At 36.9% G+C, this 21,120-nt stretch overlaps 1 protein-coding gene across 2 annotated transcripts in view; it reads right to left on the bottom strand.

Moving 5' to 3' along the window:
* Positions 1 to 852: 852 nt before the first annotated feature.
* LOC556170 (uncharacterized) overlaps positions 853 to 21,120 on the bottom strand; it is a 34,882-nt gene continuing 14,614 nt past the window's right edge. For both annotated transcript variants that reach the window (XM_678907.10, XM_073945054.1), the window contains exons 7-11: positions 16,463 to 16,633; positions 15,491 to 15,632; positions 15,080 to 15,393; positions 10,994 to 11,032; positions 853 to 5,332 (exon numbers count right to left, since the gene is read on the bottom strand). In XM_678907.10, coding sequence (XP_683999.4) covers positions 4,922 to 5,332; positions 10,994 to 11,032; positions 15,080 to 15,393; positions 15,491 to 15,632; positions 16,463 to 16,633 — 1,077 coding nt within the window. In that variant the 3' untranslated portion in view covers positions 853 to 4,921. The remainder of the gene's footprint in view (positions 5,333 to 10,993; positions 11,033 to 15,079; positions 15,394 to 15,490; positions 15,633 to 16,462; positions 16,634 to 21,120) is intronic.

Raw genomic sequence — 21,120 nt, 5'->3', positions numbered from 1 at the left:
GAAGAGCACATGTACAGCATTTATTAATCATAATTGAACATTTACTAATGCATTATTAACATCCAAGTCCATGCTTGTTAACATTGGTTAATGCACCATGAGTTAACATGAACTAACCTGTATTTTCATTAACTAACATTAACTAACATGAACAAATACAGTAGTAAATGTTTTGTTTATTGTTTGTTTATGTTAGGAAATGCATTAATTAACATCAACTAATGAACCTTATTGTAAAGTGTGACCTAAATAAGATATAAAATTGTAATTAAAGGGAGTGTTCATGAGTGAAAAATGTACTCACTATTTTCTTACTCAAGTGGCTTCTCTTTACACCCTCAAGTGTTTGTTTTTCTCTGTTGGACACAAAAGAAGATACTTTGAAGAATGTTAGAAACAGTTTTTTTCTTTCGTTCAATAGCATGGAAGTCAATGGTGGCTGTTTTCCAACATTCTTCAAAGTATCTTCTTTTGTGTTTAGCATAATAAACAAACACAAACAGGTGTGGAACAGGTAAACGGCGAGTAATTGATGACAGAATTTTCAGTTTTGGGTGAACTACCCCTTTACACCAGGGATCACCAAACTTGTTCCTGTAGGGCCGGTGTCCTGTAGATTTTAGCTCCAATCCCAATCGAACAAACCTGAACAAGCTAATCAAGGTCTTACTAGGTATACTTTAAACACCCAGGCACCCAGCTGGAGCTAAACCCTGCAGGGCACTGGACTGCCAGAAATGAGATTGGTGACCCCTGCTTCACGCCCTCTTAAATGTCAGAAAGAACTCTGCTAATTTAAGTGATCACTCTTTTCATGTAATCCCAAGTAATTAAAATAAAAACAGATAGACATTTTCACACAAATACATATTTATTTGAAAATCACAATAGACTGTCAACACAACAGAAACACCACAGGCCGTCCATCACAATGATCATCACAGCAAGTGCTTCTAAATGCTATTCTCCTTCACTGGTTAATTATCCACAGTAATCAGTCAATCAGTCAATCAGTCCACTCAAACCAGCTACTGAAGAAAATACTACACACCATGTCATTCTGTGTAAACATAGCTTAATTTAACATACTAAGTACAACACATTTTGAAAAAGTAAATCAAATGCAAAGATATTTGATCTAAAGCCAACATGGTTATTTATTAACAATGCTTATTATTTGCATTACTGACAAAAGATGTATAATACACTGGTGGCTCTATCAGTATCAACCAATAATGGCTTAGTATCAGCCTACACTCAAAATCCAGGTCTGCAGTCAGACCCCTCTGGAAACAACACTGTTTAAATGTGTTAACTTAATTGATTTGTGTTGGGGCAACATGAAGGTATTGTGTGGAACCCAGCATTTTCTACAATGTAATGAGAATGTCTTTTGTATCTTTTTTTTATGTCTTGAAATTTTTTGGGCCCTATCATACACTCGGCGCAATAGGGCGTGAGATGGGTTTCCACCATGTGTTGCTAGTTTCAGACCAATGCAACCCTAATTTTCCTGTTTTCCGCCACGTTGTTTAAATAGCAAATCCATTTACGCCACTATGTGAACTTATGTGTGTTCTGGTCTGGAAAAGACGTGTGTTAAGGCTCATTGTTGGCGCGTTGCTATTTTGAGGTACTAAAATAGACTGCTCAATAGACCAGCAGAAAGCAGGTCTAAAGTCCAGCGCAGAGTGCGTCAGTTGTGTGCCTAGCTTACACATTGTTTAAGACACGCAGGATGTACAGCAATACAGAAATATCTTTACAAAGGGAAAAGAATTAACAGAATAAAATATTTTAAAATGATTACTTTCTACATAAATATAAAAACCACTGCCTTCATGCCTTCTTCATCTCAGTGTTTTTTTTTTCAGTTTATTCACGCCAATTTGCTTTTGTATAATGTTATTATTATTAGCAGTATTATTTATTATATGCATATTTATATTTGTTTTATTAAAAACAAGCTTAGATTTGTCCACCTTTCAGGTTTTGGACCATATGGGGCACAGCATGTGTATTTGGATATAACTAGGCCCACACGGAATCTGTGCGCGCAGAATTCTGCAGATTTTTAGCCCATCATTAATTCTGTTTATCTACTTGAGTAAATCTAAGTTTATTCAGTTTTTAAATGAATTACAGTAATATTATTGACTAATATGAAAATGCAGTTTGCAGTATTTTCTGTCTTTTAGCAGATATATTGTATGAGAGACTTGCTTTGTTTCTAGTTAAGTGAATCTAATTGGATTTGCATTTTAAACATTAAATAAAAGTTTAAAAGTATTTCACATATTAATGTTTTAGTTCTGACACTCGAAATAATTCTGCAGAAATCCGCAGATTTTTAACAAAATTCTCTGCAGAAATAGCAAAAAATGTCCGCAGATTCCGTCTGGCCCTAGATATAACTTTTTTTTTTTTACCACATTTTGTTATTATTGTTCATTTATTAGTTTGCTGAAAATTAGAACTGAATTTAGAAATATTTCTGAAACAAATCTCTGCGCTTTACAAACTAAATCAATTATGTTGGCTAATGGATGTCTTCAGTGGAGTGAGTTTCCACTGCTTCATTATCCACGAAAGAGAGAAAGAGATGGTAAAGGCCGATTGGAGGAGGCTCATTCTTTATCCTTGTGCTGTAGATGCTCTGTTTAACTGTTTTTCAGTTTTTCCACTTACAAAGTTCACCATCAAATGCACCATGGAGCAGCGCAACCGACTCTTAAGCGGAATGGGAGAGGAGATTCTGATTGGCTTATTCTCAAAACACACCTATAACTCATTAAGAGAATAAGCTCAACCCTGTTAGACCATGCGCTGCGACGTAAAGTGTATTTTCCCGTAATTAAAGTAGCAAAGATGGATACAGACACGCCCTTAATGCTTTTGCGCCCTGCGCTTCAGACTTTGCGCCTAGACCATTAAAATAGAGCCCATTGTCTTGTCTTGATTCTATAAAAGGTTATTTGCAATACTTTGTACTAGGGATGCTCTGATCGATCGGCCGGAGATCAGTATCGGCTGATAATCACATTTAATGACTCAATCGGTACTCGTCGATCTGTCCGAATCTATTGCAACTGTTTACATTAGTTGTAGATGAACAAAATATTTGATTTTTGATATATATTTAAATATTGATTGATAGTGGATCAGTTGGCATTTCTGTGTAGAGTTTGCATGTTCTCCCCTTGTTGATGTGGGTTTCCTGTGGGTGCTCCAGTTTCCCCCAGTCCAAAGACATGCGCTATAGGTGAATTGGATGAACTAAATTGGCCGTAGTGTATGAGTGTAAATGAGTGTGTATGGGTATTTCTCAGTACTGGGTTGCAGCTGGAAGGGCATCCACTGTGTAAAACATATGCTGGACAAGTTGGCGGTTCAGTCTGCTGTGGCGACCCCAGATTAATAAAGGGACTAAGCTGGAGGTAATTAATGAATTAATTTGATAAAATAACTTCTTGTAATTTACTTATGGCAATAAACAGTAATTTTTAGGCCGATTTACTTTTAGTAAAGAAGTAATGGATTAATAGGTGTGCATTATCTATCAAATGTGCGCTATAATTTTTTTTTCAACCTCTTGATTGAGATGTGTTGAAATCTTTTTCCATCATTTGCAGTGTTTCCAAATTGCATTGTATTTTTTAATCTGTGCTATCTATTCTTTTCTGTAAAGCTGCTTCTGACCATGACCTGTTAACAACCAAATGGTTATATGAGACATGTTTAAGGGGTTATATGGAGCATCCTTAATTTATTCTCTTAGGTAAGGCGAGATCTCCACTTAAGTATCATACTTAGAAGGAAAATGTGCTTAATGCATTATAAATTTAAAGCATCAGAATCTGTATCGGCCGATCACCATGACAAGAAACCAGTACTCAAATCCTGATTGGAGCATCCCTACTTTGTAATGCACTCTGCTCAAAATTAATTGTGTTTCAAAAAATAAAGTGAAAACTGAAATTCAAAACTGAAATTGAAAAGAAAATAAGCTGACACTTTATTTTAAGGTGTCCCTGTTACACATTCCATGTACTTACTATAGTAATGACAATTAATTATGCATGATTACATGCAGCTAACTCTAATCCTAACCATGAAGTAAGTACATGTAGTTAATTAATATTACATAGTATCTAAATGAATAGTTACTCTCGAAATAGGGTGGTGGCACAGTGGCTCAGTGGTTAGCACTGTCGCTTCACAGCAAGAAGGTCGCTGGTTTGAGTCCCGGCTGGGTCAGTTGGCATTTCTGTGTGGAGTTTGTGCATTTTGCCCATGTTAGTGTGGGTTTGACACGCTCCGGTTTCCCCCACAGTTCAAACACATGCTCTGTAGGTGAATTGGGTAAGCTAAATTGTCCGCAGTGTGTGTGTGTGTGTGAGAATCTGAGAGTTTATGGGTGTTTTCCAATACTGGGTCGCAGCTGGAAGGGCATCCACTGTGTAAAAGCATATGCTGGAATAGTTGACGGTTCATTCCACTGTGGCAACCTCTGAAATAGAGACTGAGCCGAAGGAAAGTGAACAAATAAATGAACGTAAATAAATAATCGGCTAAACATTTCTGGATTATTTTCAGTAGTTGATCGACTTCAGATGTGTGGTGCTGGACATGTGTATTGATTGAATTGTTTTGATTAGTTTATGCTAATTTCAAGACAAATATCAGATATAAGAGAGTCGTCATAGTGATAAAAAGTTTAAATCAGAACTGTGATTTGAAAATGATTTTGGGAGTAAAGGATTTGTACGTTTCCTTGTTTTCTGCAAGAAATGTTTTTTTTGTTTCAGGCTCAGATTTATCTTTATCAGCTTGCAAATAAATAAAAAAAATGCTCATTAATCATCCAAAATTTCCCCAATACTGACTTTCGTATTCCCTGAAAATGTGTGTATGAAGAGTGCTATTTTTTCTTGTCTTTGCTTCCCTCTTTTTTCTCCTTCTTTGCGCTGCTCTTTCCTTTCCCCTTGCGGGTCTCTTTGCTTTCTTTCGCCTCTGTCGCTCTGTCCCGTCCGTCGGCTTGCTGCAGCTGAGCGCCGTGCACTCTTTGGATCAGAGAGAAGTAGTCCTCATATGGGCCGATAAGATTCACTGTGTCTCCCGGGTGTGGAGAAGAGGGTCTGGAGCGCCCTTGTCTGCCTGGAGACCTGTTTGGAGATGATGACCTGGAGCGGTGGTTTCTGGGTGGGTTCACGCTGAGAGACATCGGTCTGCCGGGTCGAGGGCTCAGAGGAAGCACCATAGTCTCTCCTGCCTGACCGATAGTGAGGAAGACTTCGGGGTATACGTACGGCTGATTATTTGCATCATGTGTCTGAAGGAGACATGAAAGGTCACTGTTAAAATCAAATCAAGTAAGTTTTTTTTTGTATAAAGGGTTTCTAAGGGTTTCTTTTGGCATGTTATCTCTTCTTTCCCTTTGTCATTTCATTTCTTAAAGAGCACCTACTTTACCCCTTTTTTCCAGATTTCAGATAAGTCTTTGCTGTCTCTGGAATGTGTCTTTAAAATTTCAGCTCAAAACACCAATCAGATTATTTATTATACCTTTCAGAATATTGTAAATCTGAGCTGTTATGACAGTGTAGCTGTTTTTGTTGCCTGTGCAAATGAGCTGATTCTTCCTGCCCACCGTTCACACGTGCGTGTTAGAGCTATAGAGATCTCTCGCTAACAGGGCCGGATTAACGTAAGAGCTAGATAGGGCTAAAGCCCCAGTGAACAATATAGAAGGGGGCCCTTGATTGGCTGAAGAATTAATTTGCGATATGACATGGGAAACGCATCTCATCGATAAAGGGAAGTATTCCTTCGGTTTGCTGCTATTCAAAAACAGTGACCTCGGTGCTAAACTGAGGCTCAGAATGGCTGTAGCCTAATTAGAATATTGAATAGCCCTGATTTAGTCACCCATAAGTAGGACCAGACGGAATGCTATTTCTGCAGAGAATTTTGGTAAAAGTCTGCGGATTTCTGCGGAAATATTTTGGGAGTATCATAACTAAAACCTTAATATATAATATACATTTTTATATTTTTAACTTTTATTTAATGTTTAAAATGCAAACCCAATTAAATTGACTTTATATGGTAAATAAAGCAAGTTTGTCAAATAATATATCTAGTAAAAGACAGAAAATAATACTGTACGAACTGCATTGTACATAAATCAGATAAACATTTTCACATTAGTCAATAATATTACTGTAATTAATTAAAAAACTGGATAAATATAAATTTACACACATTTACTTAAGTAAATAAACAGAATTATTGATGGTATAAAAATCTGCGGAAATCTGTGGAAAATCTGTGGAATTCTGAGCGTGCAGATTCCGGGTGGGCCTACCCATAAGTGTTAAAATGTCCCAATTTTCCCAGCACAGTCACTTATTTTGGTACTACCACAAGACCACAAAAAAGGTAGGCTAACTAAGCTCGTCATAGAACAAAATATAAGGATTCAAACAGTCTTCATATTGATACTCCCTGCTAGCTCTATCAATCCTCTTCAGATGCTTCAGAATGCAGCAGCACGAGTGGTCTTTAATGAACCTAAAAGAGCACATGTCACTCCGCTACACATTCGTTTGCACTGGCTGCCAGTTGCTGCTCGCATCAAATTCAAAGCACTGATGTTTGCTTACAAAGTGAATTCTGGCTGCGCCCCTTCTTATCTGCTCTCACTTCTGCAGATGTATAGGCCCTCCAGAAACTTGAAACTTGAGAAACTCAAACTGGCGCGTGCGCGTACAATCTTTTCATCACACAATATAACCAGGACAGTGTGCAAACAAATCAAATAGCCTACACAAGCAGTTATCAAAATATCCATTGTTGCGGAGTATCTATCTCAAGTGAATACACTCAGTTATGATTTACAGTACTGTAACTGAACCAGTTAGAAAGCAAACTTTATATGAATGTGTAACCCTAACGACAGTAATAATATGAAGCAACAAAATATTGGTGCAGGCTTTCATTAGACAATATATCTGATGTAATAAACAAATAAAATAAGGATGCCAGCCTTCTGTAACTCAGAAGATGGCAATAAGCTATTTTGGATATTTGAAGCATTTATATTAAAGATATCATATCATTAGGGATTTATGGTCAGCTGTGGTTCTAAAGAACCTTTTTCAAGGTAAACCCCTTTTGAAAGTACTTATTCTAAAGCAGCAATTTAGAAAGTATTGCAAATGTTTTTTTGTTTTGTTGATTTTTGCAGCCTGTTTGAACTTAAAATTTCATATTATGTCATTACTTAGTTTTGTATACTTGCAGGACTATTTTAAAGAAATAGAAAAAATTAAATAATTAAATATGAATCAAATGGTGGAAAATTTGATAATAATAGTAATTAGTAAATTATCATTAATAATAACAACATCAACAACAATATATATAAATGCATACACTTTTGTGAGGTAAAAAATTAAAAGGGGGGCTCTTGGATTTGCTATAGCCCCAGGGCCCAATGTGTTCTTAATCCGGCCCTGCTTGCTAAGGCTCTGATGCTTGTGGTCTTGACGTAGCTAAACAGTCTGGTGAGAGACAAGAATGAAGCAGCTCTTTCTTACTACAGTCAGAACTTTCCCAATGATTATTTGATGCATTTGTTTATTCAAGCCTTTCTGCAACGAGTCACACACAATGTCAATATAAAGCTTGCGTGAGTGCGCACACACACACGTTTAACTTTGCACAGTTTTTGCACTGCTAATGTGACAGGATACATGTTAATATCCACTGCTGTATGAATATCCCTTATATTAATGTATACGAAGCTGTGGTGATAAAGTGCACATGCACTGTTTTAAAAACGTTTTAAACTTGTGAAACTCAATCACATTTGATGATGATTGATGATCACAGAGAGCTGAACAGATCTTTTAATCCCATTTGCTTTGCACTTGTTCTGTCTTGTGGATATGATTATACACGTTACTAACGGAGACATGTTAATACGCAGCTGTAAATCAATTGACGGGCGTAGAAACCACACTCCTATGTCAAGTTGCGGTCAGCCTCAAAATTGGAGGATTTGGATCCTATTTTAACATCAGAAAAAAGAAAAAGAAAAAAAAGAGGTTTATTGTCTTTATGTCACCCCAATCTGGACACACTATACCTACACACAGTCTCCAAACAGCTAAAAAAAAATATGATTTTTATCATCTTTAATATAAACAATATATTTTCTTTTCCTTTTCTACTTTTTGTATTTATAGGGCTAAGTTAATATTTAGGTAACAGTGCATTTATGAAATAATGTACTTCTTTAAAATGTATACAGCCATCATAATTTACCATATGCATTTATCTAAAGGTAAGTGTAGTGTTATTGCTAGTGATGTAAATTATAATTAAATGTCATCTAGATAGTCTACATTAACTTTATCATACTTATTTTTCCCCAGTAATGTCGATTATCGACAGATAATTCAAACCCTGCTCCAACACACTTACCTGTAGGTTTCAAACAAGCCTGAAGTACTCAATTAGTTTGATCAGGTGTGTTTAACTGGGGTTGGAACTAAACTGTACAGAGCTGCGACCCTTTTGGAACTGAGTTTGACACCTGTGCTATACAGCATCAATATATGAGAATATCGTCTTATCGCTCAGACCTATAACAGATAAATATTTGAAAAAAAAACTAGGTAATGGTCATAATAATAATAATAGTAATAGTAATACGGGAGGCATCTGTCATTTTTGTGTGGAGTTTGCCTGTTCTCCTCGTGTTGGCATGGATTTCCTCCGGGTGCTACGGTTTCCCTCACAGACCAAAACAATTTGCCCTAGTGTGTAAATGTGAGAGTGTATGGGTGTTTCCTAGTGCTGGGTTGCAGCTGGAAGGGCATCCGGTGCATCAAACACATTGGGGTTCTGCTGAACAAATGTGTTCATAGAGCTTCATGTGATTACAATTGAAGTCACACTGAATGTTTTGACTGTATTTTTGCTTTATTTTCTGGAATTTCAATGTCTCAGTACCATTGCTGTCTGTCTATAGAAGATGAGTGAGCTCTTGCACCATTTCAGAGCATTGGAACAACATGAGTGTGAGTAATTAAAAACAGACCTTTCATTTTGGGGTGAACTAACTGTTCAATCATTATAACTTTCTCTCCACTGATGATGTTTACTAGCATAAGAATGTGATCAACCTGTCAATCACATGAGATCCACCAATAGCAAACCACACCTGTCCATCCACCCAATCAGCTCCCCATGGCCACAATTAGACCTGGCCTACATCTTTTTTTGTACACAGACACACACACGTTTTTGCACATCTATTTGAGGCAAATATGACAGGATACAAGTAAATATACACCGCTATATCTTACTATATCAATTGTGCTGCTGTACAAAATAAACCAGATTTAACGTCCACAAACCGGGACTCATGTTGTGTGTTTAAAGCATCCTCTGATGCAGCTGTGCTGATTCCAGCAGTTATGAATTACATAGTGATTTTACTGTCTTTTCTTTATTACAAACATGCACTTATTTAAAACAGTTTTAAACTTGTAAATCTCATTCTTGAGGTGCAGCTGATCACAGAGTTGGAGCAGATCTTTTAATCCCAGTTTCTTTGCAAATCCTGTTCTGCAACATGTTTATTAGGGTTAAGACATGTTAATACATTTCTGTCAATCAGTTCAGTGGTTGGGGAAAGCCACGCTCCTACAGCACGTTAAAGTGTGCCTCAAATTTGCTTTGATTTTTGATTTAATCTTATTTTAACTAGGGATGTCCAAATCAGTTTTTTTTTGCCCTCAAGTCTGTCATTTGATTTGAAGTATCTACCGATGCCGAAACCCAATGTGATACTTCTATATTACATTAAAAAAAAAGAATAAAGAAGAGCAAAAAAACAGATCCAGGATGTTCCTTTTTTTATTAATTAATCTTATCTGTGAGGTAGCTTGAACAATCAAGTAATATGCTCATGCTTTTGAACTTGTGCAACAGTAAATATAAAAAAATAAAATCGAAAACAAAAACAAATAGCACCTCAGCTTAAAATACCCGCAGTCAACCCCAAGTTTACATATCTCACAATTTGCTTGCAGGTTAATTAGGTTACCAACACTCTCAGAAATAAAGGTACACGTGCTGTCACTGGGGTGGTACCTTTTCAAAAGGTACAAATTTGTACCTAAAAGGTCCATATTAATACCTCAACGGTACATATTAATACCTTGAAAGTACAAAAATGTTCCTCTTAAAATTTTTTAGGTACCTATATATACTTTTGAGGTACCAATATCCCTTCGTGTACAAAGGTACTACCCCAGTGACAGCTCACGTACCTTTATTTCTGAGAGTGTAGGCAAGTTATTGGAGAACAGTGCTTTGTTCTGCAGTCAGTCATGTGTGTATTTATATAGCGCATGTATTGTGTATGGCCATACACCAAAGCACTTTTACAGTAATGGGGGGGGTCTCTCCACACCACCACCAGTGTGCAGCATCCACTTGGATGATGTGACTGCAGCCACAGGACAACGACACACCACACACTAGCTATTGGAGGAGTGGAGAGACAGTGATACAGCCAATTCGGTGGATAGGGATGATTGGGAGGCCATGATTTTAAGGGCCGATTGTGGGACTTTGGCCAGGACACTGGGGTTACACCCCTGCTCTTTACGAGAAGTGCCATGGGATTTTAAATGACCACAGAGAGTCAAGACCTCGGTTTAATGTCTTATCCGATCAACGGGGTAATGTTTTTATAACATTAACCTTAGCATTTTTCAGCCAAACTATAAATATTTTTTCCAGAATAAAAAATCACTTAGGAAATACTCAAAAACAAATGGCAATTAATGATAATTCTGCCTTTAACTTTAAATAGAACATTATTTTATTGCAAGAATTAATCATTTAAGATAGTATATTATGTCATTGTGGATGACCCTAGGTTATGCTTTAAAACATCATTCATTGTTCATACCTGATGTGGAGGGAAGCGCATGGAAATCTGAAATGATATCTGTAAGGAAAAAAAAACAAACAAATATACTGCACATTAATTAATCAGTGAATCTCTTCAGGTGAATTTTAATCCCTTTACTGTCTATTGCACTTTTTCCACACATGTGAAAATGTCATGAAACGAAACTATTACAAGCTTGGTCTCATTGTAAAAAAGAAGTTTTATAATTGTATGCACACCCTATACTGACACTGAATAGAAGAAACTGCCCCAGAGTCAACAAGCTTGGCCCCACACAAATATGGTACACATATTTTGGTGTCACAACTAAAATGCCATTTACACATGTTGTGTAAAATTATCAAAATGTCCAATGTTGATTATATTAGATTTTTTCGATTTTAAAACTTTTAATATAGCCCAGGAAGTCCTCGGCTATGCATAGCATAAGCTATTTTCAATCAGAAATTAAGTGTACATAGATTTATGTTCGGAAATGCAGTCGGCAAATACCGCATAACAGATGTAACACATTGACCAAATGTAGTTTTTAGTCACGCTCATGTAAATGTAATATTCAATTCATTTTGTTTTGCCTTCATTCATGTTTGTTTTCAGTCGTGACAAAGCGCGAGTCTTCAACACATGATTTTTAACTCATAACACATAATTTTAAACACAAAATAGTTTCACTAATTTCTAATAACTTCTAATAACTACTACTGGTAGACAGCTTGAACGTCTCTATAGGAGAACCGGTCTTACTGTTCATTATTTGGCCTTTCAAGATCATCTTAAATCATATAAATCTACTCTCACCTTAGCTCGCTCTAAATTCATCTCTACTACAATTAATAAATCAAGCAATAGGCCAAAATCACTATTTAATACAATAAATAAGCTTACTAGCCCCCCACCTCAGAGGGCCTTAGCTTCAACTGAGTTTTGCTGTTCCTATTTGGATTATCTGCTCGATAAGACTAATGCGGTCCCCCAGTGCGTTCCTACTGATACTGAGCTCAGCCATCCATCATGTCTCTCCAGTCAGTCTCTGTCCTGCTTTTCACTGACGACCCCTGATTCTGTCTCTAAGCTAATATTGAAATCCAGCTCATCATCATGTCACCTTGATCCTGCTCCTACCTCCCTCCTGAAACTCTGCCACTCTGTTATCTCCCCTGTCATATCTCACTTTATCAATTCATCTCTCACTCAGGCATCATTTTCCTCTGCCACTCAAAACTGCTGCCGTCACACCTGTGCTTAAGAAACCCAACCTCGACCCCTCGATTCTATCTAATTATCGTCCTATTTCCAATCTACCTTTCATTTCTAAATTACTGGAAAGTACTGTTGCTACTCAACTCCAGTCTTTTCTAGTTGATAATAATCTCCTGGACCCTTTTCAATCTGGTTTTCGCCCACTCCATAGTACTGAAACTGCACTTGTAAAGGTAGTGAATGATCTATTGCTGTCTGGGGATTCTGGCTCCTTGTCTATATTACTTTTACTCGACCTCAGTTCTGCCTTTGATACAGTCTCCCATGATTTACTTATCTCACGTCTCTCTAATCTGGGTGTTTCTGGTACTGCTCTTTCTTGGTTCTCGTCATATCTCTCAGATAGACAATTATTCATCTCTATTAAGGATTTTCAGTCACCTACTGTCCCCCTGAAGCGAGGTGTTCCCCAGGGTTCTGTTCTTGGCCCACTATTGTTCTCAGTATACCTAATTCCACTTGGTCTGATTCTACAACATCACGGTCTTAACTATCATCTTTATGCTGATGATATTCAACTTTACTCTGTATGTACTCCAACTGCATCCGCCCAAATTGAAAACATCTCTGCTTGTGTGAATGATATTAATGATTGGCTCACCTCAAATTCACTAAAACTTAATATGGACAAAACTGAAATAATTTTTATTGGCACCCCAGCACTCACCAGCAATATTCCCACCAGTTATTCCTGTCAGATTGCTGGCTTGCACATTAAAACATCTACTTCTGTAAAAAATTTAGGTGTAATCTTTGACTCCACACTCTCTTTTCAGTCACACATTAAATCTGTCACTAAATCTGCATTCTTTCACTTACGTCGCATTTCACAACTGCGTCCCTTCATCAGTAGCAAGGATGCTGAGACTGTCATCCATGCATTTGTCTCCTCACGCATCGACTACTGTAATGCTCTTTTCATTGGCCTGCCTGCCAGCCTCATCTCCAGATTACAGTATATTCAAAACTCTGCAGCTAGAATACTTACTCATACCAAACGGTCGGCTCACATAACCCCAATCTTGTATGATCTTCATTGGCTCCCGGTTGCATACCGGATTAAATTCAAAATTCTCCTCCTTGCATTTAGATCCTTAAATAACCTTGCACCTTCCTATCTCTGCAACATGCTTGTCCCCTACACCCCAACTCGCTCTTTACGGTCTGCTGACTCTGGCCTTCTTGCTGTCCCTCGCTACCGCCTCTCTTCTATGGGGGGCAGATCATTTAGTGCTATTGCACCAAAACTCTGGAACTCTCTACCACACTCACTTCGCTCTGCTAATAATATCTCTGATTTCAAATCCTTACTTAAGACTCACTTATTTTCTGAATGCTTTGCATCTGATCTACCAAACTGACCACTTAATCTGATCCACCACTATCCTGTTCATATGTCTCTTAGGTTTCGTTTGTGTTATTCATGTTTGTTATATTTGACCTCATGTATGTTTGTTTATCTTTTTGTTGCATTCATTGTAAAGTGTCCTTGAGCTCTGGAAAGGCGCTATATAAATAAAAATTATTATTATTATTATTATTATTATTACTTGTTATCTTTCCTATGCTGAATATTTAAAAAAGAAAAAAAATCAAAGGGGGGCTAATGTTCTGACTTCAACTGTATATTTCAAGAAGTCAGTGGAATTTTGATACATTGCTTGTGGTTTTTCACACATTTCTTTATGTAAAGAAATCCTGAACAGAGACTGGCAGTACATTAAAGGTATGAACCCAACCCACATACACACACACACCAAACAGAAGTAGGGGAGAGGTGCGCCAGTCACTGAATCCATTTAAGGGTGCTTTCACACATGTGAATCGATTCAGTTGTTGCGAAACAGAGATTACAATTGTTACATTGTTGCTCTTTGCTCTTGGAGCGGTTGGCTTTCAAACTGCAAAGTTTCTAATCGGACCAAAAGAGCTAAAACAAGTCACGTGCGAGTAAACTCTCCTTACATTGGTCAGAGTGTCAGGGTTTATTTTGCAGCGTCCCGCTAAGCTGTCAGGAGAGGTGGTGGTTTGGTGGTGATTGACAGGGTGCGCGCGCTACGTGTCTGAGGAGAGACGCGGTGGAGAGGGGTGAGAAGGGTGCGCGACGATGCCTATTTGAGGACCGGGAGGGAGACGCGAGATTACCGGGAGATCATCACTAGTTTGCGGGCATCCGGAGACTCGCAAAACTTCCCGCCTTACTCATAATTCTCTCTTCATATAGCCGTATGCCTATTACATATCCATAAAACACTGTGATATAACCGCGCTCGGATCGGATCGCTTTCTCACTGCAATCGAACCGCTCCAGGGTTTGTTTCAATCGAGCCGAGACCACCTCATTCAAGCGATCTTGGAGCGATTACTTTGGCACGGAACAGAGTGCGATTGCCCTGTTCACATATGCCAAACGAACCGCGCTAACTGGGCAAACGAGACACGTTCCGAAACAAAAGTGTAGGTGTGAAAGCACCCTAAGACATTCTGTCTTATATTATGCACTTTGTTTGTCATAGTTATCTGTGCTGAAGGCTTGAATGACACCATTCTGTATTTTCCCTTTCCCTTGTATGGTGGCTCTGAACTGTCAAAACACCTCTCAAAATGCTTTTCCAAATGCAACAGAAAAAATTTAACCTGATTAAAAAAATGTATGATGGATGAAAGTTTGGGAGGCAGTGTGTCAATATGACTGACACGACGTGAGGTTGATTTTTTTCTAACGGGCGAAAAATACAGATGAAAATTTCGGATTCAGTGTACAATAACCTCAAACCTTTAAGGCAAAAGTAGACGCAGGATATAGTAAACTCAAAGCCTCACCTGTGCGTTCGGGTCATCATAGAGCAGTCTGTCTGAGTCTGCCACCGGACAGAATGTAGCTGATCTGGGAGGAGGTCTGTCCGCCTCACAGACGCTCAGAGATGGAGACGAAGGACTAGGGCTAACTTTTTTTGGTGCAGCAGGTGACGCAGGGGTGAGGACGATTTGAGGAGTTGGTGATCTATTTCTTTCTGTCCTGCTTCCAACGTGGGACGCCTGGATTCCGGGCAGTGCGCTAAGAGCCACGCGTTGGTCATCCAATCCTTTGCTTTGAAAGTTGGCCAGGAGATTGAAAAACTGCTCACGATCATCCACTGCATGCAGAAAGCCAGCACAGCATGAAACGGTCAGATTATACAGGTATTTGATGATGATGATTGTGATTATGTAAGCAGAGTTGGGTCACTGTACCTCTGGGATTAGCCACTGGGTTACTGGGAGAGGAGGAAGGCTTTATATAGGGCACAAATGAGCAGCGCTGGTCATCCAGTCGGTTCTGCTGTGCGTGATGCACCAGGGAAAAGAAGTGGTCCTGATCAATAGCGTTCTGAACCTGATTGAGAAACAAACAGTCTGTCAATTACTGTGAAATGTATTGATATCTGACTTTCCAGACACATGGCAAGCCATCTCAATACAAGAAGTTGACAGTCTTTCTTTCTTTCTTTATTGTGACACATAAGATATATCCACATTTCTTCTCCATCAAGACAAGATAAAATAAGAAAAAAAAGAAGGGGGAGACTTGATTTTGTCCATGGAGAACTGATTGGATGGTATTGGTGGATATTTTGAGTGACATATTAATCCCGCCCACATATCAATAAACTCCAGTCAGAGAAGAGAAGGTAAGTTATTTTGATAATTTGTGTGGTGTAAATTAGAAAATGCACAGATTATTCATCTATAATATATTCTGCAATATTCCATAAGACTTAAGAAATCACTGTTTTTTTTATTTCAAGGAGGCTCTGACTTGCTTTGAAACCATAAAATGTCTTTAAATGTGTATATTCTATAAAATGATGCACTTGTTAAAGCAACTATGATGAGTTTATGGGGTGCTACACCTTTGTTCACAGTATTTATTAGCCATTACAATAAAGATTTGTTCAGAGGCATAGCAAATATACTCTATTTAGAGCAATATAAAATATTTAAATCTACATAAAACCTCAAACCAAATCCTTTAGAGCTTCCAAATATTTTGATGACCTATAAAAGTATAATCTAAATCTATAAACTGTTATTTGGTGTTTTAAAAATTAACTTTTTCATGTTTTATTTGTCCTTTTGTCAGATGAATTGGAGTTTTACATTTCTGTTATGTTTTTAGTAATGTTCTATCATTATTCTATTATTGTTGCAGTGTGTTTGTCTCACCTCAGAGGCAGGACTGAATGATCCTGATCTCCTGGATGATTTACTGGGTGATCCGGATCCAGACGAGCGCTTATTAGGGGATATGGGTTGAGAAAGAGACTTTTTTGGAGGGGCGGGAGACCCCAGCTGGATATTGGGGGCAGCGCATCGCTGATCATCTATCCGAGAGCCCTGGCAAAGAGAACATAATACAAGAGAGCATTGTTATCACAGAGTGCTTTTTAATTAATGATAGTCTGCCCAGTTTTCTATTCCTGGAAATGTTCCAATTATGGAAACAGGAAAGTGCTAGTGAATGTCGATTAAGATACTAAAATATGCCATTTTCTGTCCTATATATGGGTTCTTGTCCTTGTTAGAGCTGAGCAGAGTCTCACAAATCAATCTTAAAGACATTTAATCGTCACATATCTTTAGAATTAAAAACAAATACAGAATTCAATAGATAATGGCACAGTACTTAAACCTACTGTAAATTACACACCAGAAAAAATATATATATATATATGAGTAGTCTATGACTATTATGAATGTTTATGTACATGAATTGTGGGTACATTTCTGGAATTTCCATTTATTTTAAGTAATATAATATACTACTAATGTATAATTTAAATGTGATCCTTTGTAAATGTGATAGAGAACGTTTGATTCTAACTGTTTAAAGTACACATGAAATCAAAGACAGCCAATATTGGTTTAGTTAGCTTACATTGCCAGTTTTGTGGTGAACAATTCATCTGTGCATTTCATTAAGACAAAAAAATAGTTTGCCCCTGTAATCTAAAACTGAAATCTGATCATGAACTTTGTGTTTGTTTTCAGTTACATTATCTGATTAGGTCTGTGTAAGGTATTAGGCGTGGCTAACATACTTAACCACACCCCTCCAATTGTCAACAAACAGAAATGGTGAGGACGAGGTGTCTGTAAGATTGTAAGAACTCTTCCAAAACCCTTCCCTGATCTTTCTAAATGAAATGGCTACTACATCCAATCAGCTCGCACTAGAAAAAACAAGCCATGCCCACTGTTTACTTATTTAATATTCCATTTGTCTAGGAACTGCATCAAAATACAAAAAATAAATAAATGGTCGTAGCTTTCAGCTTATGTAGACTTTAAATCCTAGACCAGGGGTCTCAAACTCCCGGCCAGCAGGGCATTTGCGATTCTATGAAGACTAATGTACATTTTACTGCTGGTTGAATTGAACATGTTAATGTGAATACATACACAGTTGAAGTCAGAATTATTAGCACCCTGTTTATTTATTTTTTCCCCAATTTCTGTTTAAAGGAGAGAAGATTGTCAACAAATTTCTGAACATAATAGTTTCAATAAGTCATTTTTAATTATTGATTTATTTTATCTTTGCCATGATGACAGTACATCATATTTTACTTGACATTTTATTTTTCAAGACACTTTTATACAGCTTAAAGTAACTTTTAAAGGCTTAACTAGGTTAATAAGGTTAACTAGGCAGGTTAGGGTAATTAGGCAAGTTACTGTGTAACGATGGTTTGTACTGTAGACAGTTGAAAAAAATTGCTTAAAGGGGCTAAAAATTTGACCTTAAAATGGTTCTTTAAAAAATAAAAGCTGCTTTTATTTTAGCTGAAATAAAACAAATATGACTTTCTTCAGAAGAAAAAATATTAAGAGACATACTGTGAAAATTTCCTTGCTCTGCTAAATATCATTTGGAAAATATTTAAAAAAGAAAAAAAAATCAAAGGGGGGCTAATAATTCTGACTTCAACTGTATATATATTTTCCCAGTGATGGGTTGCAGCTGGAAGGGCATCCGCTGTGTAAGACATATGCTGGATACCCCAAATTAATAAAGGGACTAAGCCGAAAAGAAAATGAACAAATGTGAATATATACTTACTTTTCCCTTCTTTGTTGTACTAAGAAGAACAATTTCCAGTAAAGTCACAAAAGTTACCTAAACTGATTCTGCTGATCTGTTAAACTTTTGGTAAAGCAACAATTGGTTAGGACAGAATGATAATAAATATATTATCATTATTATTACTATTTAAATGTCAAAACACTAATTTAAACAGCCACAGATATATTTCAGCAGTTGTGTGAGGCAAAAAACATGCTGATTTGTTGATTTGTGTGACGGGTATTGCTTGAATTATAAACGTATTGTCTGTTGTCCTAGGATGCACCAATTACATATCTTTTTATTGTGCTTGAATGTTAAAATGGCCCTTCTATAAATTGTCAGTCACTGAAATGGCCCCCTGCCAAATTGAGTTTGAGTCCCCTGACTTAGACCATAACAGGGTTGCTATTTTCTGCCATTTTGTGCTTTAGCTCAATTGATGCTTACCTCAAAACTAGAAGAGAAAACAGAATTGTATGCATTTCCATCATATTATTGTTTGTAAAAAGTAAATTGGAAATTCACAATAACTAATAATGAATCTACTATTGTATTAACTAAAAATTTGGTGTAAATTTATGAAAAAATAGTAATGACACATCTCATTGCCTTCCAGAGTTTCCCACCAAAGGAAGTGACATAGCATGAACCAAGTCACATGCTCTTTCAATCAGTGCTTTAAAGCAGGGGTTCTCAACTTGTTTGGCCATGGGACCCACATTTTTACATGGTCATCAAGCCGTGACCCACATTTTTAGGAACTATAATATAAATTTAGGAATTATAAATATTGTATTTATTTGTTAACATTCACAAGTGGTGACAGATAAATCATGAGAAAATTACCAAGACTTATAAATAAACTGTATTTTATTGCTGTCATTTAACAAAATGTATCAAATTATAGAAATATTACAAAGTAAAAACGACAAATACTATAAACAGTTGTCAGGGTAAGGAAAGGTCCAGTTACCATGAACTAAACTGAACTGTTAATTAAATAATTCAAAATAAGTTAAAAATTAAACTTTTGTTGTTTTTTTGACCACACACTCCGGGACCCACTGAAAATGTTCCCGCGACCCACTTTTGGGTCGCAACCCACCAGTTGAGAAACACTGCTTTAAAGATTCTTATGCTTTTTTATATGACCAATGTAACCGAGCTGACCAGAATGCATAGGGACAGACACAATTTTTTTTTTTTTTATAACTGAAATTACAAATAATACAGAAAATAAATGCTTTATGCAAATGTTTATTTACCGTATCTTACTATAACAGAGCAAACACACAAATTAGATGAAAATTAAACGAATTATTTCCTAATGTTGATAGCTGAATGTGTAATTCAGGAGGCTGAGATTGTCAAAACTAGATATAGTGGGATTTGTTTGAAGTTATTTTCAAGTCAAAATGTCCATAAATACACATACAAACATTATTCTAAGAGATAACTTGATATAATCAAAAGCGTTTCATCAAAGTTTTTATTTCTGAAAAAGAAAAATGTACCCACAATTCTAGAATCACCCCAATGCGAAATGATTCAAATTCTTACAACATCATGAAAAGTTTTGCGATTAATTATTTTTAAAGGGCACCTATTTTACCCCTTGTACAAGATGTAAGATAAACCTTTGGTGTCTGCAGAAAGTGTCTGTAAAGTTTTGTTCAAAACTTCCATCAGATTATTTATTATAGTCTCCAGAATCTGACCATTTTGGTGTCTGAATGCATTGTAACTTATTTTGTAGCCTGTGGCTTTAAATAAAAACGTCAGATAAACAGCAGTCAGGGATAGAAACAGACTTGGATGAAGCTGAAATACAGCTCATTAGTCAAAAATACCAAGTAAGTTTATTTGCGGTGGAGCTTATTCAAGACTTTCTGTAATGATAAGTCTCACTCAAATGCCAATTGCAGTACACATACACACACATATATATGTGTGTTTACTGACACCATGCAGCCGTAGTGATTATAGCAGTTAAGATTTACGTAGTGATTTTACTGTCTTTGTTTCAAACATACTCTGTTTTAAAAATGTTTTAAGCTTATAAAACTTCTGTAACAAATATTTTAATTCTAGTTTATTTGCAAAGAAATGTTCTGTAGATGTGTGTATTATTACGTGTTATTATAGAAACATGGCGCCTGTCTGATTGACACCCATTCAGTGAGCGGGGAACCACACTCACGTTGCGGTGAACCTCAAAATCAATGGGATTTGGGTCCTATTTTGACATCAGGAAATTTAAAAAAAAGAGACTAGTTGGATTTATATCACTCCAATATGACTGAGTACCAGAGGTCGCGTTAGATTTTCTCATTGTCCGTCATTTTGATGGAAAGTGTTGTAAAAATTCCGTCATAACCTATTATTGATCGTCATTTAATTTGCATTTTATTTAATCGCTTTTTTCATTCATATTTTAATAATGAACTTGCACGACGAGCATATGGGCTAAATTATTTATTTATTTAGGCTATTTGACATTTGAACAAAAATATCTGCCTTAACTCACATCTTCCTCCTGCGTTCACCTGAACTGGGTGCTTGCCTGTGCATAATCAAACGCATCAAGGGAGACTGATGCAGAGGCAATTGTCATTAAATTATGTGTCTTTGCCTCGGAAAGTCGACTTCTCGTGATATTTAATTTTGTTCTGGAGGCTGAAGCCACGTTCTGCTGCCACACTGGGGACCGAAATTACTAGCGCCACTTTAGCTAGCGCTTTGTAGTTAGGAAACA

Source organism: Danio rerio, chromosome 3 (assembly GCF_049306965.1).
Source record: "Danio rerio strain Tuebingen ecotype United States chromosome 3, GRCz12tu, whole genome shotgun sequence".
NCBI lineage: Eukaryota > Metazoa > Chordata > Actinopteri > Cypriniformes > Danionidae > Danio > Danio rerio.
Note: the sequence above shows the minus strand (reverse complement) of the source record. Positions and strands in the feature narration are given on the sequence as shown.